Source organism: Cyrtonyx montezumae, unplaced genomic scaffold, assembly GCF_038088225.1.
Source record: "Cyrtonyx montezumae isolate F1298 unplaced genomic scaffold, pur_monq_1.0 scaffold_3, whole genome shotgun sequence".
NCBI lineage: Eukaryota > Metazoa > Chordata > Aves > Galliformes > Odontophoridae > Cyrtonyx > Cyrtonyx montezumae.
The window spans coordinates 46083555-46110957 of NW_027072034.1; the positions used below are offsets into that span (position 1 = coordinate 46083555).

Here is a 27403-nt window from a genome sequence, read left to right on the forward strand (position 1 = left end):
AGCTTTGTTAGAATACATGCTTATAAAAAAAAACTTAGGTTTTTTGTTTGGTTGGTTTTTTTTTTTGGCCTTGCAACTAAACACCTCAGGCCCCAATTTCTGAATTCAAGAAGCCACCACCAAGTCATTTAAGAGAAGATTAGAGAACATGTGGCTTGGTCGAGAATGTCATACATCGAAAAAATATGAGACAGTATAACTTCAAATACAGACCAACTAACCCTCTAACAAACCCGACATGCCTTCAGTGCAGTTACAAACTACTGCTAAAGGACATTACGTACCTGCCTGTTACCATTCATTTTAATCAAATATTGTCTCAACAGTCTAACACTTTACAAACATATATACATGTCAGAAACCCAAGAATATTATTAAACTAAAATGAAGTAATAGAAAATACTGTTTTATGGAAAGGACTGAACAGAAGCGTAAGATCTATTGCACAACCTAACAGGTCATTTCTTTCTTGGAAAATCCTGAGCTATGTGCTATTACCAAACAATTCAGGCACTTTTTTTTTTTTGTTTTTCCTTTTTTATTACAGAAGCAATAAACTTTGAACATATAAACCTCTGGGTATAACAACTCAAGTTCCATCTGTAACATCATGCTTAGAGAAAAAGTAATCAATAAATAAGACTCCCTTCAGTGACTTCTTTACTCGAGACTGGTTTGCAGAAGGAACTAAAGGTACATACTACAACAATTCAGTTGAATACTGTAGTTTAAAAGCAATTATGAAAATTGTAAAAAAGTTCTGCAGCATTCTCCTACCGAAAAATAAAGTTATTTTTTAATCAAGAAAGTTACAGGGTTAGTTCCTTTATCCCAATTTAGGTCTTGACAAAGCTGTCAAAAAGTGAACAGATGTTCCCTTTGCTGTGTTTCATGTTTCAACTTCAGAATCAGAGCACAGTTCAGGTTTCTGTCCCAATATTTAAATTTCCCTACAAAGAGAAAGAACACAATAGTTACTGACAGGTTTTTAACAGCAAAGAAATGAGCCCTCAACTTCCTTGTAACTACTGTATTACTACAGTAAAAAGTCTTTAAGTTACAGATTGAAACAGCACAACTGTAAAGACTGTCTTAAAGGACGCAGCTACATAATTGTTTTAAAAGGGTGAAGTAACTCAGAAGTGTTCTCACCAGTTTAACAAGTCTTAAGGACAGCTGTAATTACGCAAAATAAGGGAAGCGCTACCTTAAAATGAAGAAGATGAAATGCTACAATTACAAAATGAAGAAAGAAATGCTACGTAAAGAATAGTTGTTTCTGAAGATACTCAATTTCCTCATCAACCAAAAATCAATATTCAGACTTTATTATGTTTCTCTACTTGAGATCATAATCTCCAGGAGACAGATTTTGTTAAGAATGTTCTACTAAGTTCCAGACAAAAACCTTAATATCCAATTACAGAACAGTACTGGAAATTAACGAGGGAAAGCTCACTACAACAAAATTGAAAATGGATATCAAGTGCCACAATTCCAGATCTGTCATTTTTTGAAAAAAAAAAAAAAAAAAAGCCTTCCACACTTATTTTCCATTATTTCCAATTCCATTTGCCCTTCCGATGTATTTGTTGGAGCCCATTCCAATTTAAAATCAACTCAGCAGTATATTTTAGCAAGAACCAACCTGTTTAACATGTTTAGTTTTCTTCGAGACTTCGTTGGTTGGTTTTGTTTATTTTTCCACTCTTTCCTCATTCTTCTACCAGTCTGGAAACCACTTTTTAAAACAGCTCTAAGAACCTATTAATGTTTCTGCATTCTAAGAACTCAACTCTAATCCAACTACTAATGCTTATTATGCAAGTGTATTTACTTGTTAGTGTTGTAATTGTGTGGCTATCTACGTACAAATTCCCAAAGGAACACGTAACTGGAAGGGTCTGTGCAGGTCACCTAATCCAATTCTGATGCCATGAGTAACCCCACACAATTCCAATCCTAATCAATTTTAAGAAAAGATTTAGAATGTTTTAACTACTTGTTCTCCCAAAAGCTGTAACGTTTTTTACAGTTCAAAAGTCCTTCACTTTGTGTTATTACTGTCTCACATATGCTGCAAATCAAAAAAGGCAGATGTGCCTAATTATTTCAGCCTGTTTGTTAAAGCATTTTACTCAGACACCATGAGTAAGATGCGTTATTCAGAACAGCACTTTAAAGCATGTGACAAATGTGAGATTAAACAAGAAAAAAGAGAAACAGACCTAATCAAAGAGCGTATTAATACTCTCTGTGCTAACTTAAAACTGTAGCCTTAGAGGATCTAACATTTTTACAGAGGTCCACTTTCTCTTATCGATTAGAAAACAGATCAAGAAGAGAATATTGGAACAGTAATCAATCAGAGAATCTCAGGGAACACCACAAATAAGCAACCATGGGGGAAATAAGTGCAAAATCAATTCCAAAATATCCCATCTGGGGGGGGAGGAGGACACAAAAACTGGAGCAGACTGTGGCAACCATTTGAATATTCACGTTTTTATGAAAGGGGTAAGTGAAAAAGAAATCAAACCAACTCACCTTTTCTTTCCTCAGAAATCCATCTCTGTATTTATTAGTGGTAAATCCCCTTATGCCAACAGAACGTAACCGTTGGTACTTAGCTTGAATATATAAGCCCTTCTGTACTAAGCCTGATTTATAATGGGATTGCAAACGGCCATCTGCAAAGTTGCTCTGTAATGGTAGGAAATGGGAGGGAAAAAGTGCAGAATGAGGCACCAAAACTCAACAGTTGGTATTCAGACTTATATACACATGTAGCACCTACAGTATTGAGCAAGAATAGGCATTAGCAAGTACTGAGCCTTTTCCTTATTTACAGCTTCCTGTTCCTCCAAACACCAGCTACCACGCGGATCCAATAACTGCCATATTGCATTCACTGTTTAAAACATCTGAAATCATCTCCTTTACAGAAAAATGGAAAATGTTAGAAGGAAAACAGCATCAATCAGAACAGCACCTCACTTGCTACCAAAATCACTGACATTAGGTCTGCAGCGGGCAAACGTGCTGTACATTATGTAACTTTCTCAGGTACCAATTAGCATGACTATTTATGGTCTATGTTCAGACCATAAGACTGTCTAATTACTTTCCTTACTCTGCTCTTTTGTCACCCACAGACTGAAATACTGTATGTTAACCTAGCACGGGACCAGACATAACAGAGAGCCAACAGATGAGCGTATTATAAATTCACAGAAACGATACAGCAAGACCAACACTGACAGCAGCAGTTAAAATTATACAGATTTTTATCCTTATGCACTCCAGTCTCTAACAGAACAAGCCATGGAAGTCTTAAAAAAAAAGCCATATTCACTGTAATTTTGAATAATTTTCCAGTCATGCAGTATAAAGTTTTCAAATGTGATAGTAACAGAAAACATTCCTGCAGACCTTTACCCGTCAAAGCTTTTTTTCTCCCCATTCACATAAAAAAAAAAAGGTGAGTTCTTACATGAAAAAAAGAGGAAACATTATGGTGATATAAGATACTTGTCATGCTCTACAAACAGCTTTCAAGTGCAAGAGAAACTAAACAACAGAGAAACAGCCCTTTTAAGCATGGCTTGATTACTCTGGTGAAACCAGTCTCCTTTACACATTAAGGATCACTTCAAGAAAAATCACATGCTCTGAGGTTGTGATAAGTTCGGTACCAGTTTTTCCACTCTATAGCTGGGGAAAAACTAAGGACTGTGCAGAACAGTACAGTTCACTTCAGCCACCTACTGCGTAGAGGTGAGCATTAAACTGGCCCCATCAGTCCCCAGTGTCACTCTCGTGGTGCTTGTGGGCAGGGGACATAATTGGAGAAGGATAGTAAATGCTGTTTAACCCCTTTACTGAAGATCTATCAGAGCCCAAGCACAATAAAGTGCAAATAAATTCCTCGAGTAGATACAAACCTACACCATAGGAGAAGCTGAAGGACATCTGTAATGCTATATTAAGCCACTGAACACAGCAGCAGAGGTCTGAACTTCTCCAACAGCTGCTGCGGTTCTCTGCTCTGACACGGGTGGCTAGGAAGAGGTCTGCTCAGAGGCACGCTGCTGCATTTGCACAGCAGAACAAATAAAAGCAGAAAAGGTTCAAGACAGTGAAAGTGAGATTATGCATACAGTTTCAACTCAAGCATCTGCACAAGAAGGGAGGAAAAGGAATAAAGGTGTTAACAGGGCAGAATCAGCTGCAGACAAAGTTAACAGATTACATGCTTGGTATGTAGGTACTGCAGACATATAGGGTAAAATGAGGTAATCTAAGGTGCAAGAAAAACAACTCAATGTCAGCCTAAGGTAAAAGAAAAAAAGCTGAAGCAACACCTAATTCCATATAAATTCCATTTTATAATTGGTAATAATCACACTGCCTATGAACCGATGACTTCCAAGCACTGAGAAGTCCATAAGAGCTAATATATTGACACTGTACTGCACCTGGCTAGGATTTTCTTCACAGCAGTCCACACTAACATGGTTTCAATTGGTGACTGACAGTACAGACACCACAGCAGAGTTCAGGCTGTGGCTGAGCACAGCATTAACTGCTCTCTCTTCCTTCAGCTTGCCCCCCAGCAAGCCAGCCATGGGTAGGCAAGACACTGGGAGGGAACACATTCAGGACAACTGACCCAAGCCGACCAAAGGACATTCCATGCCCTACAATGTCATGCTCAATAATTAATGCTGAAGAGAGGGAGCTTTGGGGGAGGTAGCCATTGCTTGGAGGCTGGCTGAGCATCAGCCTCCCTGTGGGATGTGGTAAGCATTTGTCTTTGCATCATTTCTTTTCCTTCACCATTACTTAACTAGTGGCACACCGGAACAGGTTGCCTTGTTGCTCTAGTAGCTGGCAACCCTCCCACAACAGGAGGTTGAAACTAGATCATCTTTGAGGTCCTTTTCAACTCAGGCCGTTCTGATTCTACAATCTTCATTTCACCCTGAGTTCCCTTATTTTTGCTCTCCCTATTCTATTCCCTAGTGCCACTGGAGGTAGGAAAGGAGAGTGAGCAAGCCATTAATACACAGAACTGTGTAAATCACAGAATGAAGCTCAGTTCAAAAGATTACCATACATGTACCCACTGAAATGAATCACAGTCAACGTTTCAAAATTATTAGAGATCATTTAAGCTTTTTTAAGATCTCTTCAAATCTTTTATGAAACCGTCGCTCTAAAGTATTTTTTTCTGTAGTACGTTAAACTTTTTGCAAGACCATATGCTTTTTAAACCAGTATGAATAACCTCCCTCTTTCTTTTTTTGGCTTATTAGGTTAGAACTTCCCGATACATAAAATCGGAGAGAATAATATATTTTTTAATATTCATCCAATGAAGGCTCTTGAGTATCTAATCACCTTCCTTACGCAGGCTTCAGCAACAGCATGGTCAGGAAAAATCCTTTAAGTTATGCAAGAGGAAATTAAATGTAAGAACATTGATGAAATCAAACCAGCAGTGCTGTTTCCATGGCAGTAATAATGTGCTATTCACATACAGCATTTTCACTTGTACTGTGGGTATTGTGGTTTCTGTTTTCCCAACAGATATTAAAGCACTGTGGAACCAATCACTGGATACAACAATGTTCAGTTTCATATATATAGGCAGTGGCAGTTAAAGCAGACTGATATTTGCCTTGTCCCCAACAGAATTCTGTTATTCTGATATAAAATAAAGGAAACTGAAGGCTGCTTTAAATAATCTACCAACATAGCCTCAGTGAGACAGTGCTGAATAACCACTCATCCCTTATAAAGGGGCAATATGGAGGGGACAGGAAGGAATACTGATTAACAGGCTATGAGACCTTTATATGTTAAGATGGAGTTATGACAAGCTGACATTTTTAACTTGTTAAGCTTCAGCTTGAAAGTCTTTTTGACTTTTTTTAAACAACAACACAGTAAGCCCTTTCTGATGGTGTCAGCTTAGCTTTCTGGCAGACTGACTGCCCTTTGGTGCTTTTTTTTTTTCTAATAGTTCCCTTATACTTAGCCTGAGGAAGCAGAGCAGCCCTTCTACCCATTGAATTGTTATCCAAACCACTAGCTGCTGAGTCTAGCCAAAACTTAAACTTTACTATCTTCACAACAAGAAGCATCAATACCTATTCTGTGTGCTATTTTACTCCTGAGAACACACTTATTAAATAGTAAGTAGGGGTAATTTTAAAGGAGAAAATGAAAGCTTTTTTTCTGATATAAATAAATCTAGTTGGATGCTTCTTTTTCTTTCAGCTGTACAGATACAATACTGAATAACTCAGCTCAATCCACTCAGCCCTCTTTCCTCCCATTATGTCAGCAGAAGCAATTAGGCTACATTGCCACTATTTTTCACAACATTTAATACCTTCATATCTGCGTCTGTTTACAAAGCTCAACAGGATCAAAATCACAATTTATGTACCACAATACTGATAACAGCTGAAGTGTACCTTAAAGTGTCTCCTGATGGGTCCTGTATTTTCAAGGCGTCCTCTAATATGTCTATGTGGGAAGCCATCATTTGTTCTTGAAGAATAGTAAGAATTCTAGCATGAAAACAGATAGCAAAGTTATTAGTTATTAGCTTAAAATTATTAAATGATAAAGGAAAGCAGTTTCCAGGTTACAGTAACATATACTGTAGCCCTTTCACAGCATTGTGATATTTGACACAACACTGTCTGAAAGCACCAGAGTAGAAGCAAAGGGCCTGGAGTCCAGGTTGGCTGTAGTGAGGGCAGAGCCCACCAAAGCCAAAGATGATACAAGCAATCATGTTGGAATATCATTCTCTTGGGTTGTCACCTGCTCAGATTTCTTCAATTAGGATTCTCCATCCCTGCCCCTTCAGAACAGATGCCTCAATTAGCACACAGCACGCGTAATAGACTGCTATAGCAGTCACTCCTTGAGTCAGGAGTTAAGAGTAAGATAAGTACTCTGGACACTCCTGGTTAGCATATGGTCACCACTGGTTTAGAGTATTTGCAGCATACACAGGCATCACTACTCTACACAGCACCACAGCAACCAGCCAACAAATTTGTAGCACACTGCCCTCCAATTATTTTGCTTTTAACTTCGTATTACAGAATAGCATTTTGGAGAAGAATCGCCAGCCACAGGAACATACCTGATCTCAAGGACAAGAGGCATGGACAAGTGGTATCAAAACTGTTGTGTTAACACACTGAAAGCTGAAGGCAAACGGTCGTGGTAGCATAAAACAGAGCACTCCCTCCAGTCACTATGTTCTTTCACCTTTTCCAACTCTTCCCATGGCAGTTACCTTGAAAGGATCTATACAGCTCTCATTCTCCCCCATCACTGCATACAAGTACTGACAAGTGTTGCACACTGACACGTACTGCACTAAAGTCACCTACTGAAGACAGAACTGAATTGCTAATGAACTCTCAGACAAATTCAATTTTTCCCTGTTCCTCTTAAAAGTAGTCTTAAGAACCACAGTGAGTCCCAGCACTGCTAAATTCCTTATTTTTCCCCAAATGAATTAAAACAGTTTAAAATACATTTTAAGAAGAGCTTAAGAACTTTTTTTTTTTTTTTTTCAAATAAGCAACCACTGTATAATAAAATGCGAGTTTATTTTAATGCTTTGCTGCTTCAGGAATTTCTGCTCTCCAGCAATATATCAAACCTTTCCAGCAGCAGAAACGTTTGTGTATGCTTTCTAATGTTGGTGGGCTAATAAATGCAACAGAGCACAGTGGAAATCCAATTTAACTGTAACTGAGATTTAAAATAGCATTTTTAGAAGAATATATAATTGCCTACAAGTCAACTATTTAGCTTCTGAAAATACCTTGACAGGAGTGGACTTAGAATAGATCTTTGGGAATTAAAGTAAGCTTGTCTTAGCTAAATATGGAGCACCACCACACTCCTCACAGACTCAAACATATCTGTGGGGCATTCATGCATTGTCTTAGTCTTGTCACTTGAAACCTGGATCTCTGACGTACTTTTTTTTTCCCCTCTCTATATTTACCTGTAAGCCAAAGCAAATAAGCCTAAGAGGAGTTCTGGATATCCCAGGGTTTGATTTTTAAAATTATAGGCAGAACACTCTTAAACAGAGTGGTAAGAGACTTCTACTACATGCTTTTTCCACTGTGTTTTTTCCACACCTCTACAATTTTACTGACACGACACGCTATTGCTACCTCTCTCCTGCAGTATAAAGCAGCTTCCCACAAAGACTGGAGAGCTCTGCTTGCAATTGCAAACAATTTCAACTCAAGTATCTGTAAGAATGAGCTAAACCATTAAGTACTTTCTTATCCAACAACTATCATCTTAGCTCTTGCTTTGTTTAAATTTCAATCTTTTCTCAGTATTTTCATGCATTTTTTGTGCCCCACTAATATATGCTTCATTTTAGCATCTTTCCTACTTAATAAATATGGTTGGCCCAACATCAAAGTTCAGGAGTCACAACAAACTACTTCTTAAATCCAATGTACTCTCCATGTACTGCCTTTTGGTCATGTTCCTTAGACCTCCTAACATGCTGGAAACAACACTGTTCTAATGTACAGTGTTCACACCTAAACTTCTCTTCCAAAGCAAGACTGATTTGACTGAAATCACACTTGGCTGCTTGGAAGCTGCTCCAGCTCCAAGCTCCCTAAATAAGTAGCAGAGCAGCGCTAGTACCTCAAGCATATGAGGATCAAGCTTGAGCTACTGCTTGTCAAGATCTCTCCCCATAGCACCCAATCCTCAAGAACTACCTCAGGAAAGGCCATCTATAGGCATCAGTCTGACACAGCTTGTCTGCATACCACAGGGAACACCACACTATAGTAGCTAGATTAGATAGCTCAACTATTTACATCATCTCAGATGTCAGATGTGGCTGTATTATTAATCTTTTCTGCCTGAGACGAGATTGTGTTCTTTCTGCATTACTTCACATATTAAGCATCAAACAGAGTAGACAAAAAGGAAAACAAAAGGAGCAGAAGAAGAATCGAGCAAAAACAAAAACAGAAGATGCAATTAAAAAGCACTATTCAGTAGACTCTGGACACATCCTCAAGAAGTCCATAAACCAGGCGCCAGGTGGTGAGCACTGAGTCATTCTACTTCTACCGATGCGTGCGGATGGCAAAGCAAGGTGTTCAAATGTTCCCACTTTGTCTGCAAATTAACCTGTGGATGGCTGACTTCATGAAAAGTCATCTCTTGCATTTTTAGTACCTATGCTTTCACAGCTACTGCTGTTCTGAATTGGTTAAGTTCCTCGCTGGGGTGTATTGCTCCTCGGGACATTAAAACTATTTAAAAATTGCATGCTGTCAGTTTGCTACTAGATGTCAAAATGCAGTCTTCCTGAATCTTTAGCAGTTCCAACAATTTGAAATAGAGGTTGAGTTATTAACGTCTCACATCATTTTGCAATTACTGTATTAGTTCAGGAGGTATTGCTGCATGTTCATAGAGCTTCAGTCTTAAGTCTTCAGGTTTTTTTGTTTGTTTTTTTTAAGCTTTTAAAACTTGTTGCGTTGAGTCTTTTTGCACTTACAGCTTTCAACGACAATCACAACTTCAACTACATAAAAACTGTTTTTGATGGAGCTTAAAGGTTTCATCATCTTCTGGAAGCCCATTCCACTGTAAAATATTACACCCTTAGGAATATAGTTCCAGGCATTTCCGTAATCTCATCTACATTTCATATATACAAGATATTTCAAAACTTCTCCCATGAGGGAAAGCACTATTAGACTAACAATGCCAGACATGGTCCCAGGCAAGCTGCTTAAGCAGGAGGTTGGACCAGATGACCTTCAGAGGCCTCTTCTGACTTTAGCACTCTGTGAATGCTAATGACACAAAGTAAGATTCAGATCTTCCCTCTGCACTGACAAGTAGCTCCCCTTCCCAAGATACTCCATATTACTTCAGGTTATTTGTTCAACAAGAACGCCTTCTGATTTGTGCTTCAGATAATGCACATACTATGAAGTGTGAGAAATGCATCATTCGAGAACCTGTACTGCATGTAGCTATATTAAATAAAGTCTGTACTATTTACTAAAACATTTTAACTCATTTAAGTTCAGTAAATCATTACAATTCTTAAGCTAGTTTGGCCTGCTCGTGCCACTCAATTAGAAGTCTGAAGTTGAGCACCTTATTTCCAGAGTCCCTTAAAAAATACTGCTACCGTTGTAAACACACCCAACAACACCAATTGAAACTAGTTTTCTGAGAAGATAAACTCCTGGCAACTTCCCCGCGAGGTTATAAAGACACAATAGCAAAGTTGTTTTAGAGCACTGCAGAAGTGTTCAAAAGCAAAATAAATATTCTTCTTTTGCCAGCATTTGGTGATAAAAGTTATTTTAGCTCTCTTGCTGCAAAAGATGACTGAGAAAATACCGTTGCACTAGGACTGAAGCTAGAACCATTTTTACACTGAGCAAGTCCAAAGATAAAGAGTCACTTGGAAATTAAAAGGAAAAAGCTCATAGATCATTAATCATATCAGCCTAAGAAGTGCAGCAGAAAGTCAGTTATGAAGGACAAAAAAAATATGCAGAAATAACTTCTAGACTTAGGCTTACCAGGTGAGGCTTCCCAATAAATTTCCTGAAAGGTGGTTTAATGAACCTCATAGGCTTTTGGAAGCCATCAAGTTGAGAGTTTTGTAATCTTGAAAAGCTGCAGCTTTGCTGACTCCTGAGAGAATAATTTCAGAGAGAATAATTAAGATCCAGAACACAGCAACACCTGGAATTTTGAATGACCTTATTTTAACATTGGTACCATTTAGAAATGGTAAAGTGATGGCTTTAAGTAATCTTAGATTAAGATATTTGGTAAATGACTTGTCCTCCGACTGAAGCCCAGTTCAAACTACACAGAATTACACAATAAACTACATTTTCTTACGCAACGGTAACAAACCGTGACTTCTGCCCTCTTCAAAGCCTCACTATCCAAAGAAGTTTCCCCGACTCCCTCAGCTACGCCTCCACGCCTGGCCACCATCGCCCTCTGCTGGCTAAGACGCTTTTTACATTTCGGCGATTTTAAGCTGTGCTGCCTTTGAAGCAGCACAAAATTTCCCATCTTCCCGAATTCCAAATCGGACAGGAGCTCTGACAGATACCCCGATGCTGCACATGCTTGTTTCATCCTCAACTAGTACACTACAGCTCTGGCTCTTTTTTGGTTTTGTTCGTTACTGAGCACACTGCTAGTTATGGATACATCCGCAACCAGTAAATAAGACACATATACCATGAAAAGTAATTACTAGAATCCAAAACGTACAGTTCCCAAACCTATAACGTGCAAAATAGAAGAGGACAAAAAAGGCACAACAGGCTAGCTGATAAAGCGTGGTCAAGATCTCACAAGTGAACTGTGAAAAAGCCTGTTTTTCAGGAAGACACTATCCATCATCCATTACTGCCCTCAGTTTCCAAACACGTTAGCCATCAGTGCTGCAACTCCAAGTGCCCCCCAGTCCCCATCAAGCTTCAGAGCAGCCACACTTCATAAAGAAACATGAGCTTCCCACTTTAAGTAGTACATATAGAAGGTAAAGCAAGGTAACCACTGCAGAGGTAGCAGAAAAAGCCTTACCAGACAACTGGGCTAAACGCATAGTGAAGATACAGCATCAAGCAAATACAATGCTGTAGGCAGAAGTCCAATAATTTGGTTTTATTTTTCCTCTGACAACTTTCATCTTTTACTTTAAAGAATCTTAAACAAGAATTCTTTTTCTACAGTTTTAAAAATCAGTTTCCTTAAATATGCACGTATTGCCACTATTTGCCGTTACAGACTGTATTTAAAATGGACAAATAGCAATATATTCACATACTTGCAAGATGTGACTACTGAGTAGATGCATTTCATTACACTTTGGCAACTCTTCAATAAACACCTCTAGCACAAATAAGTCATCTACATAATCCTAACATCAAAAGCAAAAAAGGATGACTGAGGTTTGCAAACACCTCTGGGCCATACATCTTTAGTAGACCTGCTGCAGGAAATCAGAGAAGTAAAAGGCAATTCCAAAATCTAATTCATAAAATTAAATATATACACCGTGAATTTCTGATTATATATATCAGACATTCCATCACAAACACTCAGAGTAGCACAAGAACAGTCATTCTAGAACACTATTATGAAACAAAATATCAATAAAGTAGTAGTAGAAAAATAACCTATACCAACATAATATTCCATTACATATGAAATTTGAAATTTCACTGACATTTGTCACAATTGAAGTCAAAATTCAGGAAAAAAAATCACAATAAATTTGAACACAACTGTGGAAGCATCAATAAAATCAAACAAGAAGAACAAGCTCAGGCAAACATGATTATTATTAGCTAATTACCTTGGAGCTGTACCATCTGTATGAAATGCTCTCTCATCTTCATTCTTCAATCTCTCTTTCCTTCTCCTTTCTATATCATGGCGTAGATCATTTGGATCTTCTAAAACTCTTATGATGTTCTATTTGAGAGGAAGGGTTGAAGCCAAGTTAGCTAGTAATAAAGGAACACTGACCTAATTTGCCCCTCAAGGGTTTCATTCAGTATATAATCTTGTTAACCAACCATATAGGCATAGGACACATGTGCATCAGCCCAAGAATCCAAAGTCCAAAGCAATAGCTACTCCCAAACAATGACCTTCTTGCACCATCTGCCTCATTATGCATTTCTGAACAGCACTGAACAGAACACTGACATTTCAGATAAATAAATGTTCTATGTATTGTACATATCTACATATCAGCAAACTTCAGTAGATACTAAGAAAGTCTACTATTGTTTAGTAAGTGACACCCCACTTGTTAGCGTTACATAAAAAATATAAAACAAAATTACAGTAAATGTAGTTTTAATGGGGGGAAACAAAATCCCACATCCCTGGATAAAAGCATGGAATAAAATTGCATGTTCTGTATAGAATGGCAATTTGTATGTTGGGCTAACCTAATATCAGCACAGAAAAAATACTAAGGGTTTTTCCAATCTCTGAAATTAGAATCCATGTCAATTGCCCACGTAGTATTTATGCTAAGAATAGATAGGGATTGAAGCAGCAGTAATAACCACACTCCAGTTATTCTAGAACACATCTGCATTCTACTTACTAAACGTACTTCCACCTCTGTGGTATCTGTAAATACAGTTGTGTGCATTCCTTTTGAAACAGAATTGCTAGTGGTCTTCAAAGCATATAAAAAGTGGCTTAACAATACAAAGGGAAAAAGTGTTAGTTACACCCATATTAATTTCCACTTGGCTATAAAAATAATACCTGAGGAGATTCCGATGGGACAGTTCGTTTGTTCTGAAGCTCTGCTAAAGACATGTCAATCCTCCTGAAACAGCAAAATCACAAGAGAGCAAGCAATGTCAATACAGATTATTAACCAATCACAGAATCTTTACAGATTATGGACAGGTAGTTCACAGTCAGTGAAAAAAAACAACTCCAGCTACGTTACGTATAACGTACTGAAGATTAACTGCCTCAACGTTTTGCATCAAGGCAGAGGCACAGCAATTACCTGTGAATTTCCGGATCCAAACTTCTTTTCACTTCATTCATATTTGGAATTGGTTTATCCTGGATTTTCGAGAACCGTTCATGCAGAGTTATTTCAGAAGATGTGAAATAATTTGCTGTGCGAAAACATTAAATACAAGAATGTTTATGTGCACTATTTCAAGTGTTTTGTGGGAAATTTTACTGTTCAAAGGATTAACTGCTAATGACGCCAAGACAACATCTGAGATTAAATTTCAAACTACTTCCACTTGCAGTTTAACATCCTCAAATGAGAGGTTAGGCCAGCTCAACTCAGACAGCCCTCTTATTTAATAAGATTAAGCTGAAGACAGTTAACTATTTATCAAGCTCTACTGTGGCAACTACTAGAAGCTGCAAATAAAGTTCTGCAATACATATGTCGTGGCAGTCCAGAAACTCATCTGAAAAATTAAAGGAACTATATGTAACTAATAAGTTGTGACTACAACAAAGCTTTATTTTTCCCCACTCCTCTCACTTGCTAGAAAAGCAGTTAAATCTCAAGCAATACCTCTATTAAGGAGCAAAACCTTCTAACCAACATGCTCCATCCTCAACCTACATTCTCCTTAAATGAATGATAAAAAACAAATGAAACAACACTTGATATTTACAAGAACAGCATACCTAATTCATTTTTTTTTAGTAACTGTAAATACATAAATACATACATATACCCCAAATATTACAGCCACCTTTAATTTGATGGATAATTGTGATAATTTCCTGAGTAAATTCTCTCGATGGGTCGTTTTCAACTCCACGTGTTACAGATGCCATGTGTTCAAACACTGGATGAAAATTCTCACTTTTCCTGCCAACAGCAACCAGATCGTGTGACATCTGTCTGTCTGTGGTATGACTAGAAGCAGCCCTAAAATAGAAATTTGGAGATGCTCACTTCAAAAGAACTCAATACTTGAAAATTTCAAACAAAGAAGTAGAACAAAACAAATTAAGATGTTTCTTTTAGGAATAAAGTGCCGTGAAACTGATTTATTATTCTTTTCTAATTAAAAAACAAACCAACCAAACTACAACTTGCAAGATTAACAGCTGTAACTACACTTCTGGGAATCCTTGTTTCAGTGAAGTGTGATACAAAATTTATGTTGCACTGCTTTCTAAGAACTATTTAGACAAGGAAGTTGGCATTAACATTTCTGCTGCTCTTGGTGCACTAGAAGTACTTGCTATTTGGAAAGAAGTTGAGAACTCATATTCCACATAAAATTTTTAGGACAAAGACTTTACTGTTCACCCTGCAAAGTGATAAAGCACCTGCCCATTCTGTATTTGAGAAGTAAGAGTAGAATTTCATACAAAAATTGCACCAGAAGCAGCCTCTACAAGTCCCAGGAGTCAGCTATCTGTCTCCAGAAAATGCCCTTGAGTGAATCCAAACAATCTCAGTTTAGGAATCTGTTACAGATGATTTGAATTGCCTACCTTTTCCCAAGGCTTATAAAGAATGCATTCTTCTCAGCTCATTTTTAGTCATGTGTTTGTTAAATGCCTAAAGTAGGCAGCATGAATGCTCTCAGTCATCAGCATCTGCAGAATTAGCCATGTAGTCCCTGCTAATGTCTTTGTTGTTGCGTTAAGGCAAACCTGCACATCAAGTATACTGTATTCAATACAGTAGTTTCTTCAGCTCATAAATAATTACCATGTCCATCGTACGTGACTTTCAATAGCAGCATGAGACTACTATTTATAGGAATCATTCCACAGGCTTCCACAAAGAAGCAGCAAGATTTAAGGGTTTTTTTTTTCCTTTGCATTATCATTTAGAAAGAAAGAATTGCTCCCTTTTCTCGGTCTTTCATATTAACTCCTCACATGGGAACAGTAACTTGTCTTTATAGCTCTCCACTGTATTACACATTTCTGAAATACTGGAAAAACATTGGTACAGATGTTTTACTTGAGGGAAGAGGTAAAATACCTTCAAAATGAAGACCAAACAGCTTCCAAAAGAGATTGCTGCTATTATCCTCACCTACAACGGTGAGCCAATTAACCAAAAAAAGCCTGAAATATCAATACAATCCAAGCTGCCTAGTCTTTACAATGTATTCTTCATTTAGGTTTCCATATTACCCCTTTTTTCCAATTTAGGTGACAACAGGAATGCTAAAGGCAACCAGAAGTACTGCACACAAGATAAAAATGTACTCTGTTAAATACTTCTTGGTTCTGAGTCTCCAAAAGACTTATTTCATTTGCTGCAATACTAAATAACATAACCCAAGGATTTAATTTTTTGACAGCTTTATTGGACTTGATCTTTAACATCTGAATGTGTACCTGAGATTTATGCCATTTAAAGGTTTCCTGGTTTTCAAAAGAGATGAGGTACTCCTCAGGTAGTCAAAAAAGCCATTACGACCCAGAACAAAGCACAGGGTTAGACTTTCCTGATTTTGTCTGTTTTAACTAAACATAACACATCCACTCATAATAAGCAACTTTAATTACAGTTTGTATTGGCCACAAACTGCTCTGTTCTTTCCACTTGCTACTAGACTCCTGTGACATCAACTAGCCTTTTTTTGGCGTGTTGTTGGTTGTTTTTTGTAACAAAAACAGGCAGCGAGTTTCCAGCCTGAACAAATTAACGTTTTCAACCAAATAAAATCAAAAAGGTACAACCTTAGTTTGTCTTTGTCACCTCCTAAGGAAACACAGGTTTCCTTTGATATTCATCAACTGTAAGCAGACTGGAATAAAGAACAGGTGGGGGGAAACTGAGGGTGTACCTGTTCACCGTTTTCTTCATATCCACTTTGATTGTGAGATGTTCCCTCCTACAGTTGACATCAGATGCTTTCACATCTGAAACAGTATGACTTGAATCACGCTGGCTACTGGAAGAATCACCTTTTCTCCTGAGTTCCCCTTCTTTCCTTACTCTTTCCTTCTGCTTGTTTTTAAAGGGTCTCAGATCAACATCCATTTTGGAAGAGTTAACACAAGCATTGCAGCCCTTCTTCGAACTATATTTAGCAGGGACTTCGACATGCCCTTCTTCAGTCTGTCTCGCTCTTCCACCACTGAAGTAATCTAACTTTTTGCTATCCCAGGCGCCCTTAGAAGATCCGTATTTCTGATCTTCCTGCTTCACATACTTCTGAGCTCTGTCATCTGAAAAAGACTTCTCCCCTTCCAGGTGCCTGCGCCGTTTGTGACTGTATTCATAGGCTATCTTTGTGACAGATCCCTCCGAGTACTCCCTTTCAGTGGATCGGTGTGACTGGGCACCCAGATTTCTTTGTTCCTCCTTTTCTTGGTAGGGTGGAAAAGAACGCTCTTGCTTCCACTTGGAATTTCTTGCTACTTCTCCACCGTCATACCTCTCCATTTCTTTAGCCCTTTTAGACGCGTGCCCATATTCTCTGTAATCGTGATCTTCAGGATACCTGTGTTGACATAAAGCAATTTACACTTGCACTAGAGAAGAAAGTGAGAACTTATATGTGAAGAATGTTGGACAGCAGAATGCGTGGCAAGTTAACCCATAATCCCTCACGCCAAGGTACGGATGTGCAGGGGCTCTTAAGAGGGACACATTATCCTTTCATACTCTAGCCAGCAATATGATTTACTTAAAAGACAAATACTTCACTAATACCAGTCGCCCATAATTAAACTACAAAGTAGCAAACGTGTTTCAAGGTGGTTATCTTCAACTATAATGAAAACAGACTTTCACTTGAGGCTTTACACCACAATACCCAGGTTTTAATTATTTTATTCCTATACCTCTTCTGTAAAGAGCTCCTTGATGTAAATTCATCAGAAATTCTTCTGGGTGACTGACCATACTTCTCTTCGTGTAATCTCTGGTGCCTCAAGTCATCTTCGTGCCATTTTCTTTCAAACTTACATGAAGCCCCTAACGGTCTGTGAAAAGGTTTAATTCCTTTTTCATTTCCAGTGACTTTGTAGTGTTCAAACGTGTATCTTTCTTCTGTTTTGTGTTGGTAAAATGGCCGATCGTGCTCTTTATATGGTATTTCTGAGTATTTTGGTGGTAACTGACATCTCCTACCGCCTTCAGTTCTTTCTGACGAATGTGTTCTGTAGGGCTTATGACCATAAGCATCTTCCATGGGAATTCTTTTCAGGTTTGGTGAAGGTGATCTACGTTCATACATTCTCTGGTGGTTATTTCCATGAGGTGCAAATCTGGAATTGCTTTGTCCATATTTTTCATCATCTGTTCTCCAAGTCATAGGTTTCTTTAGGTCCTTACGAAAGCTCTTATATTCGCAGTCATAATTAACATGAGCATGCCTTTGCCTGTGGTGCTCTGGACTCCTAAATGCTGGCGATAAGGACCTAAGGCAAAAATAAAGTTCACTTTGAGTAGTTCCATAAAACTGAATCAGCCTCTTAACGACAACATCTATTTCCTAAAGAAGTGCAGTTCTGATCAACTGGGAAGAAAAATTTAGAACCAGTCAAGATATTCAGTGTCACTTGTCTAGCTAGAGTACTGAACTTGCTTTCAACTCTACTGAAAGTGTTCACAGGAAAAATACCCGCTCAAAATATTGTTAAGTTAGCCATTTTCCTCTTGTAGATTTCTTTTTTGTTGCTTAAAGCTAAGAATACTTCAATGTATATGAAGTCTCCATTACACTGAAAACAACTGCTATGCATTTTCACACTTGTGAAGCATTCCCTATCTGTCTCAGGACCAAGAGGAAAAAAAAAAGGAAAGAAAAAAATAGAAAAAACACAAACATGAAAAAGGAAGAAGAAAACCACAAGGTTTTCAGGCTTTGTTTGTATGCTAAGATTAAAAAAAAAAAAGGACTGAAAACAAGACATTTTACTGAAAACATCACACAGGTATTTTTTACTGCAAAAAAAAAGTTTAAGAAAGGCTGTTTTGGTCTTTTTGTGCAAGTGTGTGTACATGCATATATACATCTGCACAAGTAGTGCAGCTTTTGCTCTTAAAAGTTCAGTAGCACCCTTCTCAGCTTTGAATTTTGTTACAAGAGTGAAAGCAACTTGAGTGTTTTTAGCCAAAATCTACTTAAAGAAAAGCAGCACAAATCACTAGCAAGAACGTGAAAATAATCGCAGACCAAAACCAAACCAATGTACTCATGCATTCACTGTATATTTCAGAAAATAGAATTTGAAGAGAATTCAAGGAAGTCACTTCCTTTATGCATATATTGCAAATACGTGACATAACTGATTCCTCTGTTTCAGCAAACAAGTTCAAAATCAGAACCTAGTTTGTCATGAAACTATATAAGCTATAAAACTACTACCAATACCATGCTGCCACACCAGAATTCCTTTGATTGTTTTGGTTAGGGCTTGCACTGTTATGGGAGCTCAGGCATTTCCCCATTCTTCACTCAAACAACATGTTTCCAAACTTCCATATAGTGTGGAAGTAGGTAGGATCTCTCTAAAATTACATTTGTGTTATTCAACAAACTTCCCTGATTGCCCAAGACCAAGAGGCAAAACATAAGCAACATACAGGCCTCAGGTGGGGCTGGAGTGAAAATATGTTTAACTAGCTCAGTGCTTGGAGTTTGGTACTTCAAGCAAATTCAGCTCCCAAAACATTCAAGCCTAACAAGGTTCTCAGCAAGAGCTAAAGCTTCATCTTCCCAGTTCAAAAAAAGCCAGTAATAAAATTATGACTTGGAAAAAACGTTATGGAAACTATTCAATTTGGGAAACAAATTATGAGTCTTTAAAATACATCTTCACAGTTCTGAAGGCAGTTTCTTTTGCCAGCATTTGAAGCCTTCACTATATATCCTTCTATAGAGCTACATTTCAGAACAAAAGTAGAGTTACAGATTAAGCGTTTACCTTTGCTTCCATCGTGGTGATCTTGATCTAGATCTTGTCATCTTCTCTCACGTGCTTATATGAATTTCTTGAAGCTGTAAAAATGATACAGTTCACTGGTATGATAACAGAATTCACTACAGTTTGCAACAGGAGCACATTTTTAACTAGGATATTATTAGATACATTAAGGTTGGGGTGTGGCACATTTTTTTTAAAACAAGTTTTATATTATAGTTCTTGTTCTTTTAATAAAGCAGTTTTTATCCTAACTCCTAATCTTAGAACACAGTTTATTTTTTGCAAGAAAAAAAGGAAAAAGCAGCCTGTTGGTTTTCTGATATGGCTGCAGCCTTAGTCAAGAAGCCGCTGTCCTGCAGTGAGAGAGACACTTTGAAGGACACATTTATTGTAAAGAATATGAATGTTTGGCTATTCTTTACCTCTCTCTCCCTCCATCCTATACTTTAATTCTAGTTTAAACTATTCATCTCACAAACAATATGCAGGAATAAAAAAAACACACTGTAAATATTAGGAGGCACTGAATGATGACAGAGATGGACAGTGAGCTAGTTTTAAAATGAAGTTTATCTGTTTTCACTGAGTAATTATATGTGCTGAGCTTCACATTTGGAACATATACACCAATATTTTTACATCAGTATAAACCTTTTGTAAGCTTTAACCACATTTCATCCAAATGAAACTATCTACCAAGGATTCATTTCTGTACTTTACTTGCTAATAACTTGCTACTTAGACAAGACTGCTCTTGAATCCTGGAAGCAGTTTTGGGCATCCCTTCTCAAAAAACAAACAAACAAACAAAAACCCCACAGAAGGGTTAGAAAGAGATCAGTGAAGTCTATCCTCAGTGCTCTTCAAGAAAAGGTACTAAACACTTGGAAAACAAGTAAAGAAAGGACATAACAAGCGCACCAGGAACAAAGTAAACAAGAACTGAATTGTTATTCATTATTTAGCAAACACGAGGATTAAAACAGTGAAATTATCAGGTAATTAGTTAGAAGCTGGAGTTTGAACCTCATACCCAAGCCTACAGCTCCTAATTACAGCAAAACGTTGTAAAAGCCAGAAATATAAACAAAAGGAAAAATGGTTCTCCATCAACAGTTCTGAAATTAATGAACAACCAGCCACTTGAAACTGGAAACTAGAAGAATGTGTACAGGTCAGTGTTGTTCCATACGTGCTGTGTTATTTATCATACCAACTTGTTCACAGGTGAACAGGAAGACAGAAAACTACTCTAGAAACACCACCTATAGCCTTTTTGATGCTTCAAAGCACTCAAATCTGTATTCTGTAATTAAACCTTTTATCCAATGAACCGAAACAGAAAGGAAAGAGGGGAAGAAAAAATAAAAATAAAAACCAAAATCCAAAAAAGCCAAACCAGCAAGCTTTAAGATTCACAGAAAACATGCACGTGTCTACACATGTTCTCTCCAATCCCACATCACACTAATTGGTCAAAATATATCCACAGATGGATACTAGACAAACCATCGATATAACCTGCTCCATTTCAGGCAAATTCTGAAAACGTTCACTTCCTACTCATTAAATTGGATTATAATCTAACAGAACAACTATTTGCCAGACACAGTAATAGCACAATTCTAGATCTCATGTTCTATGCCAGTATCTGCTCTGCAATGAGTTTATGTGGCATGGCATAAAGCTTTGAGAGCTGTTGCTAGGGATAGTGAAGCAAGAAAGAAGCACCCCAAGACGGCACACAAAATTTGTTCCTTGAGCTTTCAAACAGGAAGTTAATTTTGAGTACCAGAGATGCCAGGACCTGCTTACTCTGGATTCTGCATTTCACCAACTCCTCTCATTGTAGTTTATACGACACCATCACTATAAAAGCGTGCAAAAGTGGTTTTAACTAAGAAGTAATATTACTAGGTCCATAGTGCTCCTCACATTCATTGCATCACAACAGTAAGTGACTCATTGCAGGAGTTATCAGTAACTGTGGCTAGGTAGTCTTAAATCACTAATGGGAAATCCCACCTTTTATTTTCTTTGCCTTGACTTTTGGAATGGGAATCAGGCAATGTCTCTAAGGAGAAACTGCCTTTAGCCTGCTTCCCTGATTTAAACTAGCCTCCAAGCTCTTTGATTTCCTCCAGCAAGAAACATGCACTAAAAGAAACCACACCAGAGACTGCAGCTATCCAGCTGAATTGAACTGCAGTTCTCACTAATGCAAGTAGTCCCAACACCAGTGAGCCCCAAACAGCTACAATTTTACAAATAGGACGGGACACAGCAGAAGTAGTTAACCCTTTGTAAACGGAACACAAACTGTCAACCGCTTTACATACCTTTCCAGGTACTTTCCATCATCAACAACACAGATGATAGAAGAAACCCTAAGGTGTAGACAAAGAACGAGTTCAGAGACTGTGTTTGCCACCAAGGAGCTGCACTTTAATTGTCATTTCCCCTGTGGTGATGGGAGGCATTTCTTAGCCCAACTGTCACTGCAACTGCCTCCCAAACCTCACACAAAAGGAAGGGCTAAGCAAGTATTTTGTAAGTTGGGTCACACAGCAGCCATGAAGGCAGATGCTGACCCTCACTGAAAAAGCAACCTAGCTCACTACTCTTTCACTCTAAAGAAAATGAGCAGCTGCAAGCTTTTCATATGGCTCTCTGGTTCAGCCAGAAACTGCAAGGGACATGCCAGAGCATGCCGTGTAGTGCTGCAGTCCCTATCAAGAAAGAGAAACCAGAAACTGATTGTCAACACCGCCACAGCCGATCGTCAGACAGAAATACAACCAAATCAAATCCTCAGCTGCAATCCAGACAATGTAAAGATTTTAAAGCCTGCAACAGAGAAAGCCCTTTACCTTACCCTTAAACAAGAAACAGAGGACTGGCAACTTTTCTAACAGATAAGTTACAATAGCAGAGTCAAAGCTGGCTGTGTGCGTGTCCCCAGCTGTCGCCTGAGCAAGACACAGGCCTTCCTTGCTCTTCGAAGAGCACACAAATTCCCTTGACACTGCAACTCAGAAAGGAGTCTCAAACAGGGAGCTGAATCATGACACACAACCCTGCTTCCTGAAGTATGACTGCGCTTAGCAAAGCTGGCAGACAGACACAAATCTCACCTCCAACAGAAAATGCCTCAGAAGTAGCATATGTACAGACTCACTCACATCTCCCAGCAAACTAGCCAGAACCTATCTGAACTGCTGTAGATTTCATGTGACCTTCAGCTTAGTGCTTCCCAGACTGGCTTGGACACTGTCATTGCATGCTGAGGCTGATAGAACTCTGCTGGATCACATTAGCACCCACTTTCCCCTCATTTTGCTACTCAACGCTTTCAACCTCCAAACCCCAGCTCCCAGTTTTCACCCTGATGCATGGCCACGAGCCTTGCTGGGGCTAAAAACGGGATGCTATGAGTTGGGCTTCAACCAAATTGCTTCACACTCCTCACTTCAGACCTTCTCCTGCATCTAGAGCCAGCAGCACAGGGACACAACAGCACGAATCTCCAAGATGAAGGCAGAAATGACTCCAGCTGACTGATGGTTGTCAGACAGGCACCCAGCATTGGCTGATGGTTCTGCTAGCCCCAGGGGTAACTCCTAACACACTCCCTCTGGGCAGTACATGTGACAGCTTCACAAGCTGAGCTAGAGCAACTGCTGAAGTCAAGGACACACATACTGTTAAGGCAATTAAACTCAGCTGAGGGATTTCTAAACCATTTCTTTTTATAGGCAACAAAGAGATAACAAATGTATGCAAAAGACTGTGGAGTATGGACCAAGCACAGTCTGCTGCAGGAGAGAGGTCTCCAGGACTGGAGAACAGGATGAGGCACAGGCCCAGTAACCATGCTCTGGATGAACTGCCCCTAGCAGATCAGGTCAGATGATTAGCAAGTCAGATGAGGCAGTAGCTATGCCTCTGTCATTCCACTCACCTCACCTCCAGCCATCTCTACCCACCTTATCTATGCCTAACAACACATGGCCCAGTACTCATGTCAAGGGCCTGTGTTGAAACCAGAAGTTTGAACCAGAAGTTGTCAGGGAAAGAAGAATATGGCACCTTTGGCAAAAACACAGAGCACATAAAACTGCATGAAGGTTAACATATAAACAATCCCTCGCATTTTTGGGAATTGAAAACAAGGTCTTAAGGAACCAAAGGAAGCTTCTCCGCTTTTTCCTAAGATCATGTGTTTTTCATACCCCTGCCTATATCTTAGATTGCATACCTTGTAACAGTTTGGACCCTCTTGCTTATCACGGTAAACTACATGTATGAAGGGTATACAATCAGGACACTGGAAGACAGGTTTTGGAGCTCCTCTCAGCTGGCCTGAGACCTCCCCAGTACACACACCCCCACCCCATTGTCCTTCAGTTCCCAGCTCATGACAGACACATTGACCAGATAGGCTAACACTTCCTACCCTAATATACTTTGCCTAGAGTGTGTATAACTTTACCCTTACCCACCCTAATTAATGCCACCACATCAGGAATACCGATTAGTCAAGAGCTGGTTGCTTAGAATACATGTTATTATAGATCATACCTGCAAGAGCATGCTCAAAATACACTTAATAAATAGTTTTGGTGTATCTGATTTGTGTCAGTGCAGTATGACACAGCCACCGTGTTCTCACTGGGCAAAACAAGTCAGGGAGTGGGGTGGGACAAAGACCTAGATTTGAATTCCATCTGCAGTTTCCTCACCACTCTCATATCTGATGAGTGCTCTTTTGAAATTACGGATTCCTCCTCCTGGGCTTTTGTTCCTCTCAAAGAGTCTTCTGCATGTCCAAGGTTATGGCTTGACGTATCTTAGCACCACGTCACCTTAACCAAATCTCCTTGGCCAGTCCGTATCACCCTGGAAACCACCTGTGGCAAAGTGGCTAAGAGAAAGTAGCCCACAGACAGAGAAGCCAGCCCCACAAGTCAGCAGTCACACCAAGCACACTGCACTGCCAAGCCACAACCCCTGCAAAGCCCACTCTGATCCCTCATTCTGTCAGCTCCCCTCCCAGCTATCAGCACAGCTCTGGCCTCCCACGAACTCAGATGCCTCTGCTTTGAAGAATTTTTGCTCTCTATTTTTCAGCTTTTATCCAGCTACAAAGATGGTGAAGAATCTGGGAGGCAAAATGCAATGAGGAGCAGCTGAACCCCCTGTGTGTTTGCTGAGCGCAGAGCAGAGGAGCTGAGGGGAGGCCTGCTGGCGGCTGCAGCTCTCCCAGGGAGCGGAGGGGCAGCGCTGAGCTCTGCTCTGTGTGACAGCGACAGGGCCCGAGGGAACGGCATGGAGCTGTGTCAGGGGAGGGGCGGCTGGGGGTTAGGGACAGTGCTGCACCACAGCGCGGTGGGCATGGCACAGGATGCACAGGGCAGGGGGCACGGCCCCGAGTGCCGGAGTTCAAGGAGCATCTGCACAGCGCTCTCAGACGTAGGGTGGGATTTGGGGTGGTGCTGAGTGGAGCCAGGGGTTGGACTCCACAGTCCTTGTAGGTCCCTTCCAACTTGGGATGTTCCCTGACTTGACACAAGAAAAAGCAGACTTTACACAGGCTGCATCTCCATACCAAGAACCACTAGCAGGTATCCAAGCCTCGTGGTGGTGAGATAACCACCCCATACCAGAGCTGTGTCCAGGCCTCACTCCCCTCTACTTTACTATACAGGGAAATACAAAAAACAGCAATAAAAAAAGAAAAAACACACAGAAAATACTATTCCCCTTACACTCAAAGCATGATGAAGACCTACCTTGGGAAGTACAGTCCTACCTGAAGTATATACATCTTACTGAGCCACTAAACGAGTTGTATGTAACTCCTTGAGATACACAGAAAGTACTTCATAGTTTCATTTCATAAAAATACCTGAGCAGATCTACTGAGTGTGTAACTTAAGCTCAGCGTGCTCTCATTTAAAACTAACCCATTTAATGACACTAATTAGCAAGCAAGGCCTTACCTTTGTAAAAAAAATAGATTACAATGTGAACTCGAAGAGACTGACCAGAGTAAGTCTGTATCACATAATAAATTACATATTTCAGTCTCAAAAGAAGCAGGTCTTAAGAGGTGACTGTTCCCTTCTACTTAGCTCTCCTGGGACCCCACCTGGAATACTGTATTCAGCTCTGTGGCCCCAGCAGGAGCAGGTCCACAGTACCACTCCTAAGGAGGCAGGCTGAGGGAGCTGGGCTCGCAGCCTGGAGAAGATAAATCTTTGGGGAGACCTCATTGCAGCCTTCCAGTACCTAAAGGAGCCTACAGGAAAAATGGGGAAGGACTCTGCACCATGGAGTGCAGCAAAAGGACAAAGGATCATGGCTTTAAAATAAAAGGAAGCAAGCTTAGATTAGACCTTCCAAGGAAATTTTTACCCAGGGGCACAGGCTGCTCACACATCCCTGGAGGCGCTCGAGTCCAGGTTGGATGGGGCCTTGGGCAGCCTGAGCTGGTGGGGGCAGCCCTGCCCACAGCAGGGGTTGGGGCTGCGTGGGCTCTGAAGTCCCTTCCAACTCAAATCATTTCATAATTCTACGAAATAAATACCTTTTTGTGTGTGTGTGTGTGTCTGTTTTTAACAGCAACAACAAGAGTTTTAAGCACTAGCCTTTCCTGCAACATACCGAATGAAAGATCTTTAACTCACAACTACCACAGAGCCTTCAATTTCACAGTAATATCCCCAGCCACCTCTCTCTACTAGGTTCTAAGGAGATGTCAGAAGCACGTTAAAAATTCATGCCTTCATTGTCTTATTATTTAAGCCTAAGAAAAACAAAACAGAAAAACCACAACTTCCTGCCTACTGAACGCCATCCAACAGGCATCAACTGTAGTAACAGAGATGTCTGCACTTTAATCTTAAGTCACAAAAGCAGAAAGAAATCCCTTATTTACTCGGAAGCCTTGTAGAATCAGCAACACCACACACAGGTGCTGCTGCCAAGGACCTGGACAACCAGAGCTGTGCAGAGAAACCAGCCCTGATGGAAGGCTCCCAGGACAGCCCCTCCTTCCCTGCAGAGCCCACTTGTACACGGGACAGAAGGAGAACCCATCCCGTGTTGCCTCCTGACAGGTGAACGCCCACGAGGCCCATCTCATTAAACAACAGGCGGAGGGAAAGTTTGTTACAAAAGCCCTGGCAGAAATACCAGTTATTTTGCTAACGGCAGATGTGGAGGAGTGAGTACACGGACACTCGCTAAGACAGCTGTTTATCAGGATAACAGGGCGTGCCACTAAGGGAAGTTAATTAATGCAGCTCACCTCATCGACACCAATCCTAAAATAACACCTAAGAAATCCTAGCAGTCCTGCACAGCGGAAAGATGAACGTGACGGAGGAAAAGTCTTTGTTACCACGTCCTCCACCCCCCCGTGCCCCATCCCTGGGTCTCAGATGACCGCAGCCTACCTTCTATCCCCAGCACCCTCCCACACCTCTGCCTCTCTCCTCCTCCCCGCACGGACGCCAACGCTTCCCCCTCGCGGCCGCCCCGTCCCCCGCTGCGGCACTGACACCGCACGGCGCCCTGCCCGGCCCTCGCCGCCCCGCCGGGCCTAGCCCAGGCCCGAGCCCAGGCCCGGCCGCACTCACCGCCCGCACAGCCGCTTCCGGAGCCGCCGCCGCCGCCGCCACCTCGGCCTCCGGCCGCCGCCGCTCCGCCCCGAGCAGGTGCCCGGCGAGGCGGGGCGGGTCCCGGCGGCAGCGCCGGCCGCAACTGCTCCCAACGGGCGCGGCGGAGAGAAAGGGCGGGCGGCCCGGAAGGGGAGGGACGGGATGGGGCGGGCGGTGCTCCTCCTCCTCCTCCTCCTCCTCCTCCTGGGCTGTGGGCATGCAGCCCTCATGTTGGTCACTGCCCG

At 40.4% G+C, this 27403-nt stretch overlaps 2 protein-coding genes across 2 annotated transcripts in view; one reads left to right on the forward strand and one right to left on the reverse strand.

The window, feature by feature from the left end:
• LOC136051374 (uncharacterized) overlaps nt 1-27403 on the forward strand; it is a 397884-nt gene that overhangs the window by 31561 nt on the left and 338920 nt on the right. The gene's annotated exons all lie outside the window — the stretch shown is intronic.
• On the reverse strand, nt 65-27290 carry BCLAF3 (BCLAF1 and THRAP3 family member 3). The gene is made up of 12 exons (XM_065741435.1): nt 27138-27290; nt 19495-19568; nt 17407-17985; nt 16404-17063; nt 14337-14515; nt 13619-13733; nt 13366-13429; nt 12434-12552; nt 10632-10746; nt 6486-6581; nt 2548-2703; nt 65-950 (listed from the first exon to the last, which is right to left on the reverse strand). Exons 2-12 carry the CDS (start codon nt 19533-19535, stop codon nt 921-923), a joined length of 2154 nt encoding a protein of 717 aa, XP_065597507.1. The 5' UTR covers nt 19536-19568; nt 27138-27290; the 3' UTR covers nt 65-920.

Coding starts and splice junctions, on each gene's coding strand:
- BCLAF3 (XM_065741435.1), bottom strand. CDS start 19,535: ATGACAAGATCTAGATCAAGATCACCACGATGGAAGCAAAG. Junction 14,516..16,403: donor ATGAAGAAAACGGTGAACAG/GTACACCCTCAG, acceptor TTTCTATTTTAG/GGCTGCTTCTAGTCATACCA. Junction 951..2,547: donor GATTTCTGAGGAAAGAAAAG/GTGAGTTGGTTT, acceptor TTCTCTTTGTAG/GGAAATTTAAATATTGGGAC.